The sequence below is a fragment of the Sceloporus undulatus genome, chromosome 8 (assembly GCF_019175285.1).
Source record: "Sceloporus undulatus isolate JIND9_A2432 ecotype Alabama chromosome 8, SceUnd_v1.1, whole genome shotgun sequence".
Taxonomy (NCBI): Eukaryota; Metazoa; Chordata; class Lepidosauria; order Squamata; family Phrynosomatidae; genus Sceloporus; species Sceloporus undulatus.
The window spans coordinates 16248755-16267941 of NC_056529.1; the positions used below are offsets into that span (position 1 = coordinate 16248755).

The 19187-nt window shown below is 40.0% G+C and overlaps 1 protein-coding gene across 5 annotated transcripts in view; it reads left to right on the forward strand.

Moving 5' to 3' along the window:
* The window catches only part of FTO (FTO alpha-ketoglutarate dependent dioxygenase), a 246335-nt gene that overhangs the window by 113109 nt on the left and 114039 nt on the right, over positions 1-19187 (forward strand). For 4 of the 5 annotated variants that reach the window (XM_042438437.1, XM_042438439.1, XM_042438441.1 and 1 more), the window contains one exon: positions 804-928. The exons of the other annotated variant lie outside the window; for it this stretch is intronic. In XM_042438437.1, coding sequence (XP_042294371.1) covers positions 804-928 — 125 coding nt within the window. The remainder of the gene's footprint in view (positions 1-803; positions 929-19187) is intronic. 5 annotated transcript variants of the gene reach the window in all.

Consider the following 19187-nt stretch of genomic DNA (forward strand, 5'->3'; position numbering starts at 1 on the left):
ATTTGATAAATATGCCCCCAATACTGTTATCCAAGTCACTAATAAATGTATTGAGGCTACTGTTCTTCCAGATTATGTTGGATTATAATCGCCATTTAAAATTTGAAGTCATATGCTAAAGAGGAATGCATTTTCCAGTCTAAGGGTAAGGAACCTTAACTCCTGAGTTCAAACGTGGTCCTTCACAATGGTGAAAGAGAAGACCGAGCACCACACTTTTGGCCATACCACCCTCCCATCAACCCTGCTACATCAGGTGACACTGGGGGAGGACACCATTGGGGGACAGAAAGAGTACAAAATGTCAAAATAATCTCCATGCAAGCCCACCCAGTCTCAGAAGCAACTCACAAAAAGCCTCCCCTTCCCAATGAAACAACAACAAAAACAAATGATTTGCAATGCCTTGCAGAAGATGGATGTGGAAATAAACAAGTTGTATGCATAATTTCTGTTATTTCTAATAATAACCCCCCCTTATAGGAAAAAAAATAATAATGGTGAAACTGAGAGCTGTAATGCCCAGTCTGTCATGTTACTTAGGGCGGTGAAGCTTTAAGGTTTTACTTACAATCCATGTTCTTTGATTAAATACCAAATAGATGGTGCCCATTTTTGACCATCATTTACTGTATTGATCGGCAGGCAGTAGAACTGTAATAAAAAGGGCCATTGATTTACTGTCCCTATTTGCTTAGAGGCTTTTTAATTAATTTTATGCTTTGTTTCCTATTTTTGTTTTATTATGTTTATGGTGTTTTCTCTTTTACACCCCCCCTTCTATCTCCCTCCCCCTCCACAAGACAAGCCTACTGCTCTGTGAATTCAGAAAAGAAGAGCAGATGGACGAACAAAGAAATGAACAAATCGGTTGCCTCTTGCCCCTCCTTGTTGAACGTCAAGAGCTGCGCCAGGAATGGCTCACAAGGTGAGAATTTGATAGAAACGGAAGACCCAAAAGGTTTCCATTCTTAAAAGAGTTTGAAAAAATTAATGTTTAGATGATGTCTCCCAAAATACCCTTGTGGCCATGCTCATTGGAGGATTCTGAGAATCATAGTCCCCTCCCCCAAATCTTTCTAAACTGTGATTAAAATACAAACATATTCTGTATAGTAAGGGGGGGAATCAAACATGGTTGCAAACAGTTTCAGTTACGTTTCTGCAGACTTATAGGTGCCAGGTAATGGCGTGACTTCTCCAGATGTTGTCCACTTCACATTGCAGTTTGGATTTGTCCAGCAACAGTGTATTGTTGCGAGGTGTCATTGTTGGAACACAAAGTATTTTATAGAAGGGACTTGATCTTGGAATAAGAAGCATTACATTTACAACAGACTTCTAGAAGAACACATTTTGGGAGTTTCTTTGGTTATGGGATTTGTTGTGACTTCAAAATTGCCACTGTTTCACTATGGTTCACAAGAAGGAAAGCTTCTCTGTTGGTTCAGGGAATTCCTGTTGATGTAGGACAGGCTGGTCTCAAACCTTTCTTCATGACATTCATTTTCTATATGCAGTGATATTGTGGGGAAGGTATAGTGGAGCATTCTTCCTCTTGCATTCTGAACTTCTGCCTCCACTTGTCTTATATCTTTATGTCAGTTGACTGCAGGTCCATAGCTAGTCATATAGTGGTGATGGAGCAGGAAGAGCGTGAATAAACTTCAGGATTATTGTCATTCAGACTATAGCCTTTGTTGTTATTATTTGCTGTCACACTAATTTTGATTTAGGGCAACCTAATGAATGAAACTCTACCAAGAGTCCAAGTCTTCAACTGCCCAACTCTGGTTGTGCAAACTCCAAGTTGTGGCTTCTTTGATTGAGTCAATCCACCTGTACTGCGAGATCTCTCTCTTTTCCTGTTGCTTCCACTTTCTAAGCGTTATCATCCACAGCCTCAGTTTAGTAGTCTTTGCTTTGAATGAGAGGGCAGTTCTGATTTGCTGTAGGACTCATTCGTTTTTTCTATAGACGTCCATGGTAGTTGGAGAACTCTTCAACAGCGCCATATCTTAAACGAGTCAATTTTCCCCCTGTCAGCTTTCTCCTCTGTTCAGCTTTCACCACCATACATAGAAATTTGAATTATTATTTATTTATTTTATTTATACCCGCCTTTATCCTGGAATGGAAGCCAAGGCAGCAAATGCTATCATCTGAATGTTTCTGACTTTCCCTGATACCCTAAAATAATTTGGATGAAAAGAAAGGCCTAGTGCTTGGCAGTTGCTTCTTTCTATCTTTGCATTTGCAAAACTACTGGCTGCACCAAAAAACTTATTTGTGCATTCACTGGTGTGCCAGTGACACAGTTTTGTACATAAGCAAAAGGGATATAGTCATAAATTGCTGCAGTCAATGGCATTTGGCCAGGAGGCTATAGTATGTAGGCTTATAGGCTGTAGTGTGTAGGAATGTATAGACTATAGTGAGTAAGAATGTATATCTTACATTCTTTTTCGAGGGGATGCTGATTGTGGTGGAATTTTGTAAACCTCGTGTCTCTAAAAACATACTGAGCCAAAGGCATTGGTTTATATCAAAACTGTGTTTACTTTAAATGCTCCAGACACTTTTTCCCCTGTGCAAGTCTGCATGTAATATCACCATGTTTGCTGCTGTTTGTGAGCATGCCTTAGCCTTGAATGTGCAACTTAGCTTGCTTTCTGCTATCCCCCTTTACTATTATGGTTACAAAGGAGACAGCATTGTCTTAGGCTTCATCTTCCATCACTACCATTTGTACAACATGTAAGATCTGCATTACCACTATTTTGAAGAATCTCGGGGGATTTGCCCTCTGTATAAACAGTGGTAAGTATCAGCTGCTCAGTTGGCCCAGTTCCAGCTTCGAATATATGAAAGCAGATGCCAGTAAAATTAACGTGAGTCTTACAGCTAGCATCACTTAGCTCAATGGGTGGATTCCTGTGAGTCTGCTGTGGCATGGCATCAGCTTCTGCCAAGATACACCAGGTGTGCCATGTCCAATTTAGCCCTTCAGGCAGCCATGACGCCTGATACACAATTGTCCCTGGTTCTTTCAAAAAGCCGTCACAGCTATCAAATGTGACACAACATCTCAGCATGATGGGTCTGTGCAGATTTCCATACCACTGAGAAACAGTCCCCCTCCATACACATGCTGCAAGGTGAAGTGCTTATAATAACAATGGTTAACCCACACAACAGGCCATTCTATTTCATGTTGCTGCCATTAAGGAAACAGGTATTTTAAACAGTAGTTACTATAGACATCTATCTGAGTTCACTGAAATGCTTATACTGTGGGTAGGGCAGGAGGAGAAGAAGATTGTTGGGAGGAGAAAGTGAGCCAAAAGTAGTAAAGCAGGGGTCACACATAACACCCCCAAAATGATCTAGGCCACAACTTGGTTTTATATCAGCTGGGGACAAAATGCCACCTGGCTTTTAGATATTTACTTACTTTGGCAACTTCAACCTCTCCAGGTTCCCTGATTCCCAGTGAAAATGGTTGTATTGCCTTTCCTGGAAGCCTCCAGCAGTGGTAATTCACCATTGTAACAGTTTGCAGAGCTCCTTTTGCTTTTGAAAAATGACCGTTTTAATGCCAAACCACCACTTTTCAAATGCAGAAGGAGCTGCTGATGGGAGAGGGTGACATTTTTTGTGGTCTGTGCAGCACCCTAGATGGTTCGGTGGGCCAAAAATTGGTCTCATGTCAGCCAAAGTTTCCCAGCCCAGTTTTAGATTTTCAGATCCTGTGATTTCAAAGGCTTTCAGCCAGACAGCAGATACCTCCAAACAGCTCCCATTTAGCTGTAATCTATGTATCTCTGTCCCTCTCTAAGGAAGGAGAAGGAGAAAAAGATGATGGAGGAGAAGGAAAGTAGAACTTTGGGAATGAATCCGATTAGCAGAACAAATAACCAAGAAGGAGGAAGACAACTAGGGAGAATGGAAGAAAGCATCTTGTTACACTGTTTTTTGGTCTTTTCTTTTAACAGCGACCAATTTACTTAGGAGCCGGAGCCAGTAGACATAATTTAGCCTGTAAAACAAAAAAAATTAAGTACTTTGAAGGCATGGGAGCAGAGGGAGGAAGGGAAAGGAATAGGAGGGGTGAGTGGCAGGGGGACATAGGAGCAGACAAAATGCAGGCCTCATTAAAACTAAACACCTGAAAGAGAATTTCAAGAGCACCGTGCCTTGAAAGCCTGAGAAAGACAGTGCCTCCAGAGTATTAAATAACTTGCAATCGCCCCTTCTCTCTCCCCTCCTGCCCCCCCGACTTTATTTGATGTTTCCCATCATGTTGACCTGTCTTAAAGAGTCCCATCCATGCGATCTGCAAAAACAGACTGTTACCATATACCGCCTTTTTTTGTTTTTAAAAAAGAAACCTCATCAAAGGTTCAGAGGGATGAGGTCTGGAAGGAAGCCTTAGATAGTAGTAGCTGCTGAGTGGCACACACAGTGGTGAAAGTTATAAAACACCCGGCGCAGCTTTGGCAAAGCAGCCTGTGTTTTAGAGATCAGCCTATTGTGTACTTTGGAATTACATGAGAAAAATGTGCTTCGACAGGAAATAATTAGCGCTTGTCAAAGGCCAGGCAATAGGTTATAGTATTTTACTTTCAGCAAGCTATCAGGGGATCAGCTAGATTAGATAATAGATTTTTCCCCTCCTTCTCCCCTTCTCTGGAAGTTAAATACAGATGACTCTAATTACCTTAACGCTGTACTTCAGAGAAAGATATATTACGAACAATGGAACTTTGAGAAATTTCGGTCAAGTAGATGAGAGAGAAAGCAGCAGCCATGGCTTGGGATAGATTTTGCAGGACTTTTTGTGCATTTAGGGGCTATGTACTAGGGTTATAATTCTTCACTAATTTCATTTTTGCTGTCAGCAGTGAGTAATTGCAGCAGCTTTCTGTCTCCTGCAAGAAAGTCTTCCAAAGTGCGCAGAGTTCAAAGCCCATTCGCACTTTGTGACTTATTTTGCACAAAATTCACACATAGTTTTTGGCACAGAACACAGTGTTTTCTGTGCAGAAGGGGAGGAAATGCTCTTTTCTGCATAGAAAAAAGCAGCACTTGGGAGCTTATTCTGCATAGATTTTTTTCTTTTCTATGCAAAACATTAAAAACAAAACAAACGTGCAAGTTTTGTGCAGAGTAAGTCTTGAACTGAGAAAATTTCCATCAGTCCAGGTTTTTGCTCATCAGAGTTTCCCAATACTCATGAACTCAAGAAATGCGGTTTTTGACAATTGTTGAATACTCTCAAATATTTCCCCCATAAATATGGCATAACGCTCCTATAGTTTTTAACTGTACTGTGAAGCAGATATTCAGAATGCAGACCCTGATAAATCAGGACCTGTTTGCATCCCTCCATTTTTCTATCCCAACAGTTGTTTTAAGGGTTAGATGACTATTTTGTTCTAGTCCCTAGAATCTAGTGGTTACAGCCAAGATAGTGTATCACACCTAAATGGTGAGTCAAATGGCATGGATTCAGGAGAATACGATGTTTTGGTTTAACCAGCACCTAAGAACAAGTTTTGATCCAACCAGCACCTTGCAGAGTTCCAAATACCAAATGAAATTTCAGATATGTTTTCAGAAGGGCCACAATCCCATGATGGGCAGGATTAAAAGCAAAGGAATGAGACTCAGAATATCAGTATATTATAACTTAAAGACATGACTTTCAGTCACTGAGCATTAGAAGATACATTTCCATGTCTTGCAATGAGGGGGAAATCTATGCAAAAGCTAGGCAACTACCAAATGAAGGTGCCATGGATATGGAACCATTTGGAGAACTTCGGATGGTTAGAATGGAACCTCATAAGAGCTTAAGCTTCCCTGCCCTTGGATCTGGATGATTTGCATTGCCACTAGTAGGAACCACTACTGTAATCATAGGGACTTTTCCCAGCTGAGAAATTGTGTTGGGTCTGATAGCAGTAGTGACACTGTTGATGGTTCTGAGCTAGAGTCCTCTATTGCAAAGTTAAGGGTAGCACAACTTCCTCACACTAAAGAGTGAGTAAGATGGTGCTTGAGTCTTCACAAGCACAGTAGTCTGTACTGAAGCAGTACAGTGTCCTCCCAACACATGATGTCTTCTTCTCAGAATATCAGGACATGTTCAGCACTACAGTGAAGCGTGTTCTAGGTGCATGTTACATGCGCTCTGGAATGATGAGCTCAGGATGAACAGTTCAGTTTGTATCTACACCTTCTTTCATTCTGTGGAAGTGCAGAGAGAAAATAGCAGCAGCACATGATAACAGTTCTGATTTGAGTCTCCCTTATCTGAAATGCTTGGGACCAGAACTGTTTTGGATTTCAGAATTTTTCAGAGTTTGAAAAAAAGTGCATAGGCATGATGCGATACCTTGGAAATGGGACCCAAGTCTAAACACAGAATTCATTTATATTCTGTATAAACCTTTATACGCATAGCATGAAAATAATTTTATACACAATATTTTAAAATAATTTGGGGCATGAAACAAAGTATGTGTATGCTGAACCATCAGAAAGCAAAGGTTTCACCATCTCAGCTACCCATGTGGACTATTCTGGATTTTGGTATTCTGGATAAGGGAGACTCGGCCTGTTGTAATTAATTTCTTAATTATTAAAGTTTCTAGCCTTTATGGATGGGAAGCTCCATGAGAAATGCCTGGTGATTTCCAGACACTAGGGTTAAAAAGTCTTTGCCTCCTTCACAGCTGGCAAAGCCAGAGTGAGTTATGAAAAATAAAGAGGAACGGATTGCAAATTTAGTCAATTAAAAAGAAAGCAAAACGAGAGAATCTACTTTTGAGGGGTGGGGCATTTGTGTCCAGAGGCTGGAGCAAAGATATATTGATTATTTTTAGAGCTAAAAGCATGATTTGAATACATACATACAAGGAGGCATAGCGTGACTGATATTTTTCTTTGATAGTTTCATAGCAAAGATGGATCAGTCTCAGTTCTGTGGAACTCCCTGTCTGTTACTCAGTGGTAGAAGGCATGCCTTACATGCAAAAGGTCCTCAGTTCAGTTCCTGGCATTTTTAGTTAATAGATCTCCTATAGAAAGACTGATAATAACTTCTGCCTTTGAGTCCCTGCTAGTAAGCAGGGCTAGATTGGTCAGTGACCTGAATGAATGTGACATCTTCATATGATCAAAGCTAGTTTCTCAACTCCTGTAGGATGAAACACAATGTGGTCTTGATTTGCTAAATTGCAATATGTTCTATTACTTTGATTCGTCATTGGTTTGAATCTTGTCTGTCTTACATTTATACAAGTATAATGACCACCTTGGTTTTTGTAGTCTTGCAGCTTATAGTTTTGCAGTCTTGCAGCTTACCTACAGGATCTGGTTCCAAAAGTTTCTTCCTCATCCAGTGTTCGTCCATTTCCAGTTTTCCTACAGCGACAATGGAGGGTTTTGGGGATAAGGAAGGAAAGAATATTGGAGGTATCTGCCTTTTGGGATCTGGAGGTATTCAAACTGGCCTGTGTTTATTGATCGCTTAAAGCCACCATTGTGTATTATTGTCCCAGTAAACCAAGAGACAAAAGTTATATGAAAAAGAGATGGGATATAAATAGGTAAGGACTATGTGAATATACTCCTAGTGTTAACAAAATCAACCCAAAGCTTCTCAAAGGCTGCCGTTTGTTTATCCTGCCAGATAGGGTCTGATGGACAGATTGTTTTAGCTGTTAAAGAGGTTCCCGAGCCCTTCAATCTGACCTCTTCTTAACCTTCACTTGCCAAGGGTCATCTTTCTCTTAATAAAGTAAAAGCAAGAATCTTACATTCTACTGTAGAGTCAAAAGCTAAAGAGTGCGGTTGTGAATTGCAAACTAGCCATGCAAAAAGGAAGAGAAAGAAGGTGGAGGGAGGGATCAGTTGTGAGGTTGTTGGCTTTTAGGGTCACTGTCTGATAATGAAAATTATTACCAAATTGTATGGAAGTTGAACTGCAATAAGCAAGTACTGGAAGGCTGGGCCTCGTCTATTGGGTTTGATAAATGAAGTGTGAAGCAGCCCATCTGGCTAAAGACAGCTCTCTCTCTCTCTTTCTCTTCCCCTTTGACCAAAGAGAAGCCTTTAAAAATAACCATGGTACATATAGAATCAGCGACCCATAAAGAGAGCTGGAATAGATTAAGATTTAATGGTAAATGTGGAAGAAGTGGTCACATATCAAAGGAAACAAAAGAGAAGATGACAAAGTAATGTTGAGTATCTTGTGCATTAAATAAATACATAAATGTGAATTTATGCTCCTGTGCATGTTTACTGAGAGGTAAGTCCTATGATTTCCAGGAGTGCTACTTTAGTGTTGTGTCCTTTTGTTGTTGTTTTTAATTGTTGAAAATAGTTTTACTATATGCTTTGGCCATGGAGGCCAAGAGCCATTTGATGCATGTCAAAGATGGAGGAAGTGGCGATTCCAAAATTAAACTGTTAAAAACAAGTATATTTTGATTCACATTTTATTCACGATGTTTCCATTTTTATAAGCACAAATTACATAGTTGTGAGGTTGAGACAGACATAGAACAGAAAGCATTACGGAATTTTAGATTATATATATATATATATATATATATATATATATATATATATATAACCACACAGTTGTCCATTAGTTGTATTTTCCCATTGATTGGTTAAGTTGACATTTCCATGGAATTAATTTAATAGATCATAATTTGTATGTATGTGCATTCTTCTTAGAGTCATCTATTGATTTATGGCAATCCCATGAATTTGTAAATTTTCCTAGGGAAGTTCATTCCTCTGAAATATTGCCTGCAGCACCTGGTATTCATTGACAATCTTCTGTCCAAGTACTGACCAAGGCTGACCCTGCTTAGCTTCCAAGAACAAACAGGATCTGATCTTAACTTTAGGGTCACTCATCAGGCATAGCATCTTTCAGTTTCGGGGCCAAAAGCTCATTGAAATGGGAATTGCTGTTAAAATCATGTCTGAAAAAATGTGTGCATAGTGTACTTTCATGCAACTCAATCATGTGGAATGCCATTGTAATCTGGATGTAGTAAGGAAAGTTGCTACTGTAGATTTGAATAGAATCAGAAGTGGTTTATAGATTTAATTAGTGTAGTAGCATTCTAAATATCTAAGTGACATACGAATGATGACATTGATGAAATTAAATTATCTTTATGATGAATTTAGGAAAATATGGATGAAGTTTGAGCCAAATGCTGCACCAGCAACAGTCCCCCCCCCCCAGAAACTGAAATACTACTATCCTATCTCCTTTCAATCATCTCTTTTTGAATGGAAATCTTGTTGTTATAAATCAGCGGTTCTGAACCTGTGGGTCTCGACCCCTTTGGGGGTTGAATGACCCTTTCACAGGGGTCACCTAAGACCATTGGAAAGCACATATTTCCAATGGTCTCAGGATCCGAGACACTGCTCTTCTATCTGTCTTTTTATAGTTGGGGGTCACCACAACATGAGTACCTGTATTAAAGGGTCATGGCATTAGGAAGGTTGAGAACCACTGTTATAGATACTGCTGCTACCACTCACTTCTCTAGTGTTTCTCGGAAGTCCAGATTTGGCACTGGGGCTTCTTGATGCCGATCTTTTCTCTACCTACCAACTGTTATGCCACTCCCAACTACAAGCAATCAGTAATCCAACAATATTTCCATGTGAACTAAAAAAAATCATCACAACTAGTATGATCTTCTTTATTTATAATTGGATTCTTTTTCTCAGAAGGCACCTTGTATTTCTCAAATTTTTGGTGTTGGCATACTAAAGCCTACAATTTTTTCTCTCTGTGGATTCATCCTGTTCCTTATGGCTGCTCCAGTCATTTAAGGATATTTAGAGAGGGATTGGTTTCCTAGTATCTTGATGGCATTTTCTCCCACTGTTGGGAACCTCCAAAGCACAAGGAGTAGAAAGCCTTGTGTTTCCCAGCCACGTAGGATGGTGGAAACCCAGTACACCACAAGGCTGACAAATTTATAATCTGTGGAGACAGAGCATTAGTTCCATCATCTGACGGCTGAACCACAAAGTGGTATTTGTATCAGCTGTCATCAGGCCTGTTAAGAACAATGGTGTCTGCTAGAAGCAACAGGGCAATAGGAGAAGAAGCAAGAAGCAAAGCATGTGGCTTGTTTATTGCTGTCTGTTTTCAGTGACTGGATTGGTGTTGCAACTGGGAATAAGGAATGGCTGTCTGGGGAATGAGGAAATATCCTAGATTTATTTCTAATCCATTGTTTGAGGATCCTTATTTCCATGACATCAGTCTTTGCTTTCTTCTGTCCCTTAGCAGAACAACCATTGTACCTTACAACCTGATATCTCCATAAAACGTGATCACAACCTCATTGCAAATGAGTGCAACTTTGCTCAAAAATACTCATGTAGTCCTTGAGATGGAATTGACTCCTTTTGTTCCCAAGTAATGCTCTCATTATTTTGGTGACATTCAGGGCTGGGTTTCCCTTTGGTTTGCTGGCACTGGTCATAACAAACACAACTTTTAAGTGGACTGAAGCTGCAGATGCTGGTGAAACATCAGGAATAAACTCTTCTAGAACATGGCCACATAGTCCAGAAAAACCACAAAAAAATCCATCAACTGTTGCTCATATGATATTATGTCTCCTCCAATGTGCCTAAAGAAACTGCTGAGGCCCACAATGAGTGCAGGCATGAGGAAAATGGTCCCAACCTCCTCCAGAGTTTCCAAACCCTGTTCAGTGGCAACCTTTGGTCCTCCAGATGTTGCACATATTCAACATCCATCAGCTGTGGCCATTGCAGACTGTGGTGAGAGATCACAGGAACTGCAGTCCAACAACATTTGGAGGACTACATGTTACCCCTCCTTGTTCTACTTTTTCTATAACATCATTTATTTTTTTGTAAAAAATAAAGCCGTGTATTTTGGCCTATAGTAATGTTCTGTTTCTGAAGTTACATATGGCTTATTCCCCACAGGTAAAACAGGAGAGAGAGGCATCTTTGTTGTGACACACAAAAAAAGAAAAAGACCAAGAAATCTCTGGTGTAGAGTAGGTTGACAGGATATACTGGTAAGGAGTAATGGTCCTTCTTTCTGTTAAGATGCTACTTTTACAGCGGCGATCTCAATGACCCCTGAAAAATTATTTATAGCAACAGATGAGAACTGTGGGAGAGAGAGAGTGGAGGAGGAGACAGAAGGGGACATTGGAAGGTGAGCATTTTTATAGCCCACTGGAATTTCTGGAGAGCCATGGCTACAGTGAAGGGGCCTTTTAAAGACATGCCACTTTCCTTTAATGGTACTAATGAGACCTAGCATCCTCATATTGCTCCGGTTCTTTTGCTTTCACTTTTCAGACGGAGCTTTATTGAGAAAATGTCTAAGCCAGGGGTGAGGACTAAAGAGAAAATTCTGCAATAATATTTAAAATGTTTAATGCATTCCTTATTCCCCCTCCCCCCAAAAAAACCCTCACCCCCATTTCACATTCTTGAAGACAGTTAGGAATGCGAGAGGTGGGGGGAAAACTCTTAATGGAATTAGGCAACGATATACAGAAGAAATAGAAGGAGAAGGAGAAGAAGGAGGAGGAGATTCAGTTGGAACTAAAGATAGAGAATACACACACACACATTATATGCGTGTGTGTGTGTGTGTTTGAAAAAGTTACTTTTTGGAATGACAAAAAGTTTGGAAAAGTTACTTTTTGGAATGACAACTCATGCAATCCCCCTGGACAACGTGGGCATTGATTATCCCATCCTCTTGCATCTGTTCTTGTCTTGGGGTGGGACATGGTGAAGACCATCCCACTTATTTTCAAGATGACCTAAAACAGGGGTGGGGAACATGTGGCTAGAAGTTACTGGTTTGCAACTCCCCAAATCCATTTATATTCCATGGGTCAAATTGAGAGTTCTAGTCCAAAACCTGAAGAACGGACATTTCCATAAAACCTGATCACAAACTCATTGCAAATTAGTGCAACTTTGCTCAAAAATAGTCATATAGTCCTTGAGAGGGAAGTAATAAGGGGCACTATGGTGGTTATTGTATGCCTTCAAGTGATTTCTGACTTACAGATGTGCTCATAGCTGCCACCTCCGAGTGTGGTGGATTCTCCTTCTTTGGAGTTCTTTAAACAGAGGATGGATGGCCATCTGTCAGGGGTGCTTTGATTCTGAATTCCTGCATGGCAGGGGGTTGGATTGGCCCTTGTGGTCTCTTCCAACTCTATGATTCTGTGAGTCTAAGGCAAACCTATCACAGAGTTTTCTTGGCAAGATTTGTTCAGAGGGAGTTTGCTTTCCTCTGAGACTTGTCTAAAGTCACCCAGTGGGTTTCCATGGCCAAGCAGTGATTTGCACCCTGGTCTCCAGAGTCATGGTCAAAAACTCAAACCACTACACCATGCTGGCTTTCATAATGTTAAGCCTGTAAAGTTGGTACAGGAAACACAATGTACATCAATTAGTTACTTCATTTATATCCCTCTTTTCCCCTTTGAGCGGGACTCAAATGAGAAATATGCATTCTTTAAAGTATCATCAAGGTAGTTCCCCATGGACCTGTCAGTGGCAGCTGATGATAAGTCGACTCTGAAACTTAGGCTAAATTTTAAATAAGGTATTCAAGATGCTGAATCCCATCTGAAAAAAATAAGTCTAATACTTGGATATCTCTCTTACAGTTTGGATTAATGGCTGAACAGGTTCACAATCCTACTGACATGGTCACCATTGGGACCTCCTCATTATTGTTAGAGGCTCTTCCAGCATCTCAGAATAATTAAGAATATACATTGAAAGCTGTGTATGCATCAGAAGAGTTCTGGAAATTTCAGGTAGTCTGAAGGGAAGGAACAAGAACTATTCTCACACCAAGCAATAATCATTCCGTGAATATCTTCTTTAATAATGCAAGTGAATATAACAGCTACATATTAGGTAGCCGGATGTTTTGATGTTGGTTTTGTATCATTTCAAAGTTTGCTTTTCCATTTGGAAGAAGTCTAGCCTCTCTCTCTCTCTCTCTCTCTCTCTCTCTCTCTCTCTCTCTATATATATATATATATATAAGATTCCAGGACTAGTAGAGTCATGGAGAACATTTTCACAAAGCATATGAGTTATGTAAGCTTTCTGCTAGATGTTAAGGAGAGATAAGTGTACTTTCAACGCCCCCAAATTTGTCTTTCGCTGCCGTGTTAGTCCTTTAATCAGAATGATTTTTGACCATCATGGTCAAGGTTGATTTGAAGAAATACCCTGGAGAGGAAAGGTTAGCAATTTGTCCGCCCCATAATGGATTAATCGCTAGCTGTACAGTGTGTTTATCTTAAGAAGACAATTTACCACACATGAAGAGTAGTAATTTTATTTTATACTAGGGGTGTCCCCGGTGTATCTTAGTCATTTCCTTTGCCATGTATTTTCCCCATTATAGATAAAGTCTAAATTCAGCTGTCAGCTTGGGGGAAGCGGCTGAGGATGGAGGCGGTTTATTAACTGCTTATCTTGCCTGTAGGTGACACTGTTCCATCATTTATCAAATTGTTTTCCAATATCTTGTCCAGGGACAAAAAAAAAGTTTATTGGTATGTGGGAAAGGAGGGAGTTTGGAAGATACAAATAAATGCCTTCATCTTCTGGTCTTTGATGAGAGACTGAAGAATTAGTTAGATTGTCTTTTAGATGCCATTTTCTTAAAACTGGTTCTGATCATCACTTCTGAAGCCTCAGTATTTCCATTTGCTTCCTTTGGTTAATATGATTTTCTTAAAGGCAAGTGTGGAAAAGATGGAGAGGATAGAACAGTTGCACATATTAATTTATAGATGGGTCAGGTGACAGTCTTGTATGCCATTTAAACACAAGCTTATTCATGCCCAAGTGTCATGGCTTTGGTTTGACTTGCTCCTCTCTTGGCCTAAACAATGGGGTCTTGAAGTCATAGGTCTAAATCCTAAATCAATTGAATTTACCTAACTGTTGACATATCATTCATCAATTGATGACTGTTTCCCCTAGGATAGTTTCTGGCCTTGATAGGAAGGCAAAAGGACATGCCAGAGCTTCAAAAAGTTACACTTTTGGACGACTGTTTTTTCCCGAAGTATCCTAACTAGTATGTTTGCTATGAGATTCTGGGAGTTGGACTCCAAGCTCTGGGATGTGTGCCACCATACTGCCCAAACTCATCTGATTTTGGAAGCTAACTATTGTCAAGCCTGGCAGATAGGGGATTACCAAGAAAGAATCATAAGTTGCTGCACAGCTGGGTCTAGAAGAGAGTCCTGCCAGGAGAACTGTTATAGCCAGAGTGGGCAATACAGGTTGGTGGAACCAAGGGTCTGGCTCAATACAAGGCACCGTCTAAATCTTTATTTGGGTCCATTGATGTGGACAAGACTGGTTCATCAGAATATATAGGCTTAAGGGATGTATGCCTTTAGAAACCCCATCTGAGGAGGGTCTTCTGCTTGTGCTGCTGTCAAACTCACCTGACTGGTCCTTCTTCAGCTAGCTCCTAGTCTGCTACTCTGAGGTATGGTTCATGATAGATGACACTCCATATCAGTGGGAAAATAATCCTTTAAGGAGAGTCGCTCCCCTTTCCCATAAAAAGGACACCATTTGTAGAGACAGTGAGAGATTTAGTGAGGTTTCGCCATTCATCAGTGGTGTCCTTGATGCCAGATGTTTCGATGCTGCCATATTTGATACATTGGCCTCTTCCTCAGAAATACACATATCTCCTTCCTGGAACCCACATCTGTTCCCCCTTAGAAATGTGCATGTCGGATGGAAGGGGCTTGCAGTTAACCCCCGAGAAAGTGCTGGTTTGTTTTGCTTGAGCATCATGGGCAGGTAATGATATTGTTATCTCCCTTCCTCTCCATCCACCCCCCCTTCCATTTCCAGTTTCACTATCAATTATGCCATGTGTTTCACCCAGTTGGTGCTACCCTCCCAGTGTTAATTATAACCTACAAGACTGTTACAGTTAATTTTATGGCAAGCATATTGTCTCTTCAAGGCTTCGGAGCGGCTCATAAATTATCTTGAAGGTAAAATGCAACTTGGGGAACTAGTTATGAAAATTCCATCCATCTCGCTTAGGAGATGCAGCTGCTACTGTCAGCTGCCTTGCTGTTGCATTGTGAAGGAATTATGGCGGGTCAGGTTTAAGAGGCAAGGCCCGGGCTGTCACTGAGGAGGAAACCTGTCCTGGCCCTGTCAGACAACTACCTTCTGCCAATCCCTTGTGGTTTTGCTTTTCAAGCGGTAAAAGGCAGCCCGGTGCAGGTGGAGAGTCCCCAAGCTGTCTCTATTCATTACTTTACAGAAACTTGTTTTAGGTAGGCAGGTACGGAGACCTTTCCCCCCGCTCCTCTTCAGCGTTGTCATAATGGTTAGAGGCATCATCTGCAAAGTGCAGGAGAGAAGGAAATTAACTTGGTGCTGTGTGATGGCAGCGGTTGTGCAGAGGCGGGGAGACAATCGGCAATGGAGGAAAAGGGGGGGGGGTACTTGAAGACACGAATGATTAGCCCCATAAACACAAACACAGATGTGTACTCACACACTGGAGCAAGTCACTGGTCTGTAAAATCATTGTTGGTTTAATTGGAGGGAGGTGTCGGTTTGGAGGGGAGTGGGGTGCCATGGAGGACACACACATCTGTTTGCCTTTCTTTTTGTGTGCACAGTTTGATGGGGTGAGATTTCAGCGCAATGTAGTTTGCAGTAAACGTTTGGCGTTAAATAAATTTACCACTGGTTTATCTTGTGGATTAGCCGGAGTAAGTGAAGGCTTTCAGTTCCATCGGCTGCATATCGGAAGAAATTCAAGCCAGTCTTCCCTGATGGAAAAGATCTCTTCTTTTTGGTTCTTCTTATTTTAATAATATCCCCCCCCCCCCCAATTGTAGTTCTAGGTAACTACATACAAAACTAACTGCAGAGGTTTGGTATGCAACTTACTACACTGTGCATCTGAATAAAGAGTTGGATGTGTAATATGAGATTAATTAAAATGTTACAGAATCACTATGAAAGGTTGATTTGTTTATTTTCTACTTTTTGTTTCTAGAAAGGTCCCTTCAAAGTGGCTTATCAGAGCAAAGTAATATTAAGTCAAAAATATATTGTGGCTTCTGTTTCCAGCACTTAACATATCACATAACTCAATAAGATTTTCCTCCCTCTAGTAGCTTCATTTGTCTTACCAGGACGTTCAAAGTGACCGTTATTTAAGGAAAGGAAACATGGTCTTGAAAACATGCTTAATGAAAAGACAACATAAATTAACATTATTCTCTTAGGGTTTGTCAAAAGCAGTGCTATAATCACATCTTCCCATTGTATGCCTCATTTAGATTGTGCCCCAAACAAGGGCCTTTCCTTTAGTTATCCTACAACTATACTATTAAGACATAAGTTAATTTTGTAAAATTAAAAAACCCCAGCTAATTGGGGACTCCAGGTATATGTGAACTATGAAATATTTTCAGTGAAATTTCTATACAAGTGTGGAGGTAAAGGAGGAGGAGAGGAAAACAAATGCAATGGAAGGAAATAATAGACCAGAGAAGGAACAGTTGCTGAAGCCCTGTTTTATTCTGTTGCATCAACAATCCAGCAAGAAAACTGCATTTTCAAGGTAAGGTCAGTATCGGGTCAAAAATACATTTGGGAAATTGCCTTTATAGAGAGAAACTCTGGCCCTGGGAGAACTCCCATTGATTTCACTATAGTCTAGGTTTTCTTTTATAGGATCTTATTTATGGATTTGCAGATTGCAAAACTGAGATCGTTCTCGATGTTTGTTTCCTCCCCTTCCCACCTCCTCTCCCATTAGCAGAAAAAACAAATGAACTGGGGTGGAATATTCCATTTACGCTATGGCCACCTAGATCAAATATAGAAATATCCTATTGCTAAATTTATGCATACAACTAAAAATATGTTTTTACAGTAATTCCCCCTTGATATGAACTCCTGCTATGCAAGCGTAGATCCATGTCATTATATTGTTGTACCTTTGAGACTAACTGAAAGAGAGAAATTGGCAGCATGAGCTTTCGTAGACTTCAGTCTACTTTGATTCTACCGACTAACACGGCTATAACTTTGAATTATATTGTTGTGTAAGTGGCATTTATTTTGAGTTTTGATCTGTGAAACTATTGTATTAGATGAGGTCATGGCATATGTGAAAAGGACGTTTAAATAATAGGACAATGGAGAAACAGTTGTTTTAGAATATTTTGGCTTTGATTCAGCCTTAGTTGCAATATGCTGTGCAATCCGGTGTAAGTCTGTAGAGAGTTAATTCCTACTCCATTCAATAGGATTTCCTCCCAGATAGGTATGCATAGGATTTCAGGTTTCTGTTGAATTGATCCATTGTTGTAGTATTGGTTGCCTTGGATTGGTTTTACAAGAAAAGTGACATATGGCATTTTAAAGTAACACTATCATTAATATTAAATTAACATTGGCCCTTAACTCTACCCGCATGCAAGTTACTATTGTATTTCAGCAGGTGTCAACAAAATAAATAATAAAAGAAGCCATAGAGGACTTTGCACATTTGATGTAACTTCTCCTTTTTGAAAAACAAAAATTGGTAATTTCAATGGAAAATAAGTGAAATATACAAAATAGTTCAGGTGCAAGTTGAGAAACGCAGAATGAATTACTTATCTTGAAAACTCGTATGCCTTAAACTGACCTAGTCCAGTAACAAATACCTGTACATTATGATCATCCCACCTCTAGTATATTTTGCTGTGGTCATGAATACTCTATATGCTCAACTATAACTCAACCTCATGTATACATTGAGGGTAAGTTTGGGGGCCAAAATTATGGGTTTTGATAAGTCAAGGGTAAAACGTAGGGACATGTGACAAAAGATGTAGAGGATGAAGCAAAGGAAAACGTTGCCAAAGAATGCCGCCATTTTCTCATCCAGGCATTCAAAATGGACAGCAGCATCTTGAAGGACGGAGCCCTTCCAAAGTAAATGTACAAATTGGGGGGGGGGGGGGGGGAAATATTTTTAGGGACTGAAACTCCACAATAGGACCTACAGTCTCCTATCATAACCACTGCCCATAGCTACTGGGAAGTACTGGGAGCTGTAGTCCCAAAAGTACCTTTTCCCAGCTCTGGGTAACTGATACTCTTGAAGCTGTTGGCTCATTGCAGATTATACAAAGAGTAAAGAGCAGAAGATAACCAAGACAATACATTTCTTTAGGAATTCTAATAAGATAAAAATGTATGTTGACATTTAATCATTTAACCAAAAGAAGTTGTTAACATTAAAGAAAATGCTTACAACATAAAGACAGGTCATATGGAAATACTGAACTTAAACTTATTTTAGATCCTGAAAAACAGAAAATGTGTATGTTATATAGGTAATATTGTTTGGGGGGAGGGTGGCATGGGTATTGCATATAAATAGATAAGAACTCTTTATATTGTTTAGGATGTATTTTATTTGTAAAACCTGTAATGCTTCTTTTCATTCTTTTTAATAAAATAAAATAAACTATTGGCTCATCCCCCCCCTTTTTTCATTTTATAACTTTCATCTTTTCCTCCTTCTCACAAGCGGATAAGCACCAACATGGGTTCTCTCTGTCCTCCGCAGTACACATAGGTCAGACCTACCACTGCTGTGGCTTACAACACGCTTTATGTACTGAGGTCCTGGTACAGATGGATGTATCTCGATGCAGCACTACAGTATACTCCACAGCAATGTCAAATATGTATATAAGATCTCATCAAGTGATTGGAGAGGAGTGGTAGCTGATCACTTCCACGTTGACAGAGTGGTGAATCTAAAGTTGTTGAATCTAATTGAAGGTTAGGGCTCAACAGCTTGGATAGAACATTCATAGTAAAGCTCCAGGCGAATGCACTACTCCATTGACATGGAAGCTATCCTTTAATATTGTCACTTGTGAAGATCTTACATATTACTTTTCCTATGTGTTTGAAAGCTATACTGGTGAAAGCTTGTCCAGTCCAAGTAGTGATGGTGGTGATGATAATCATAGCCACTTTTATATCTGAAGTTACCGAGGTATGTTGTGATTTTTGAAACTACTACTACTGCAGTT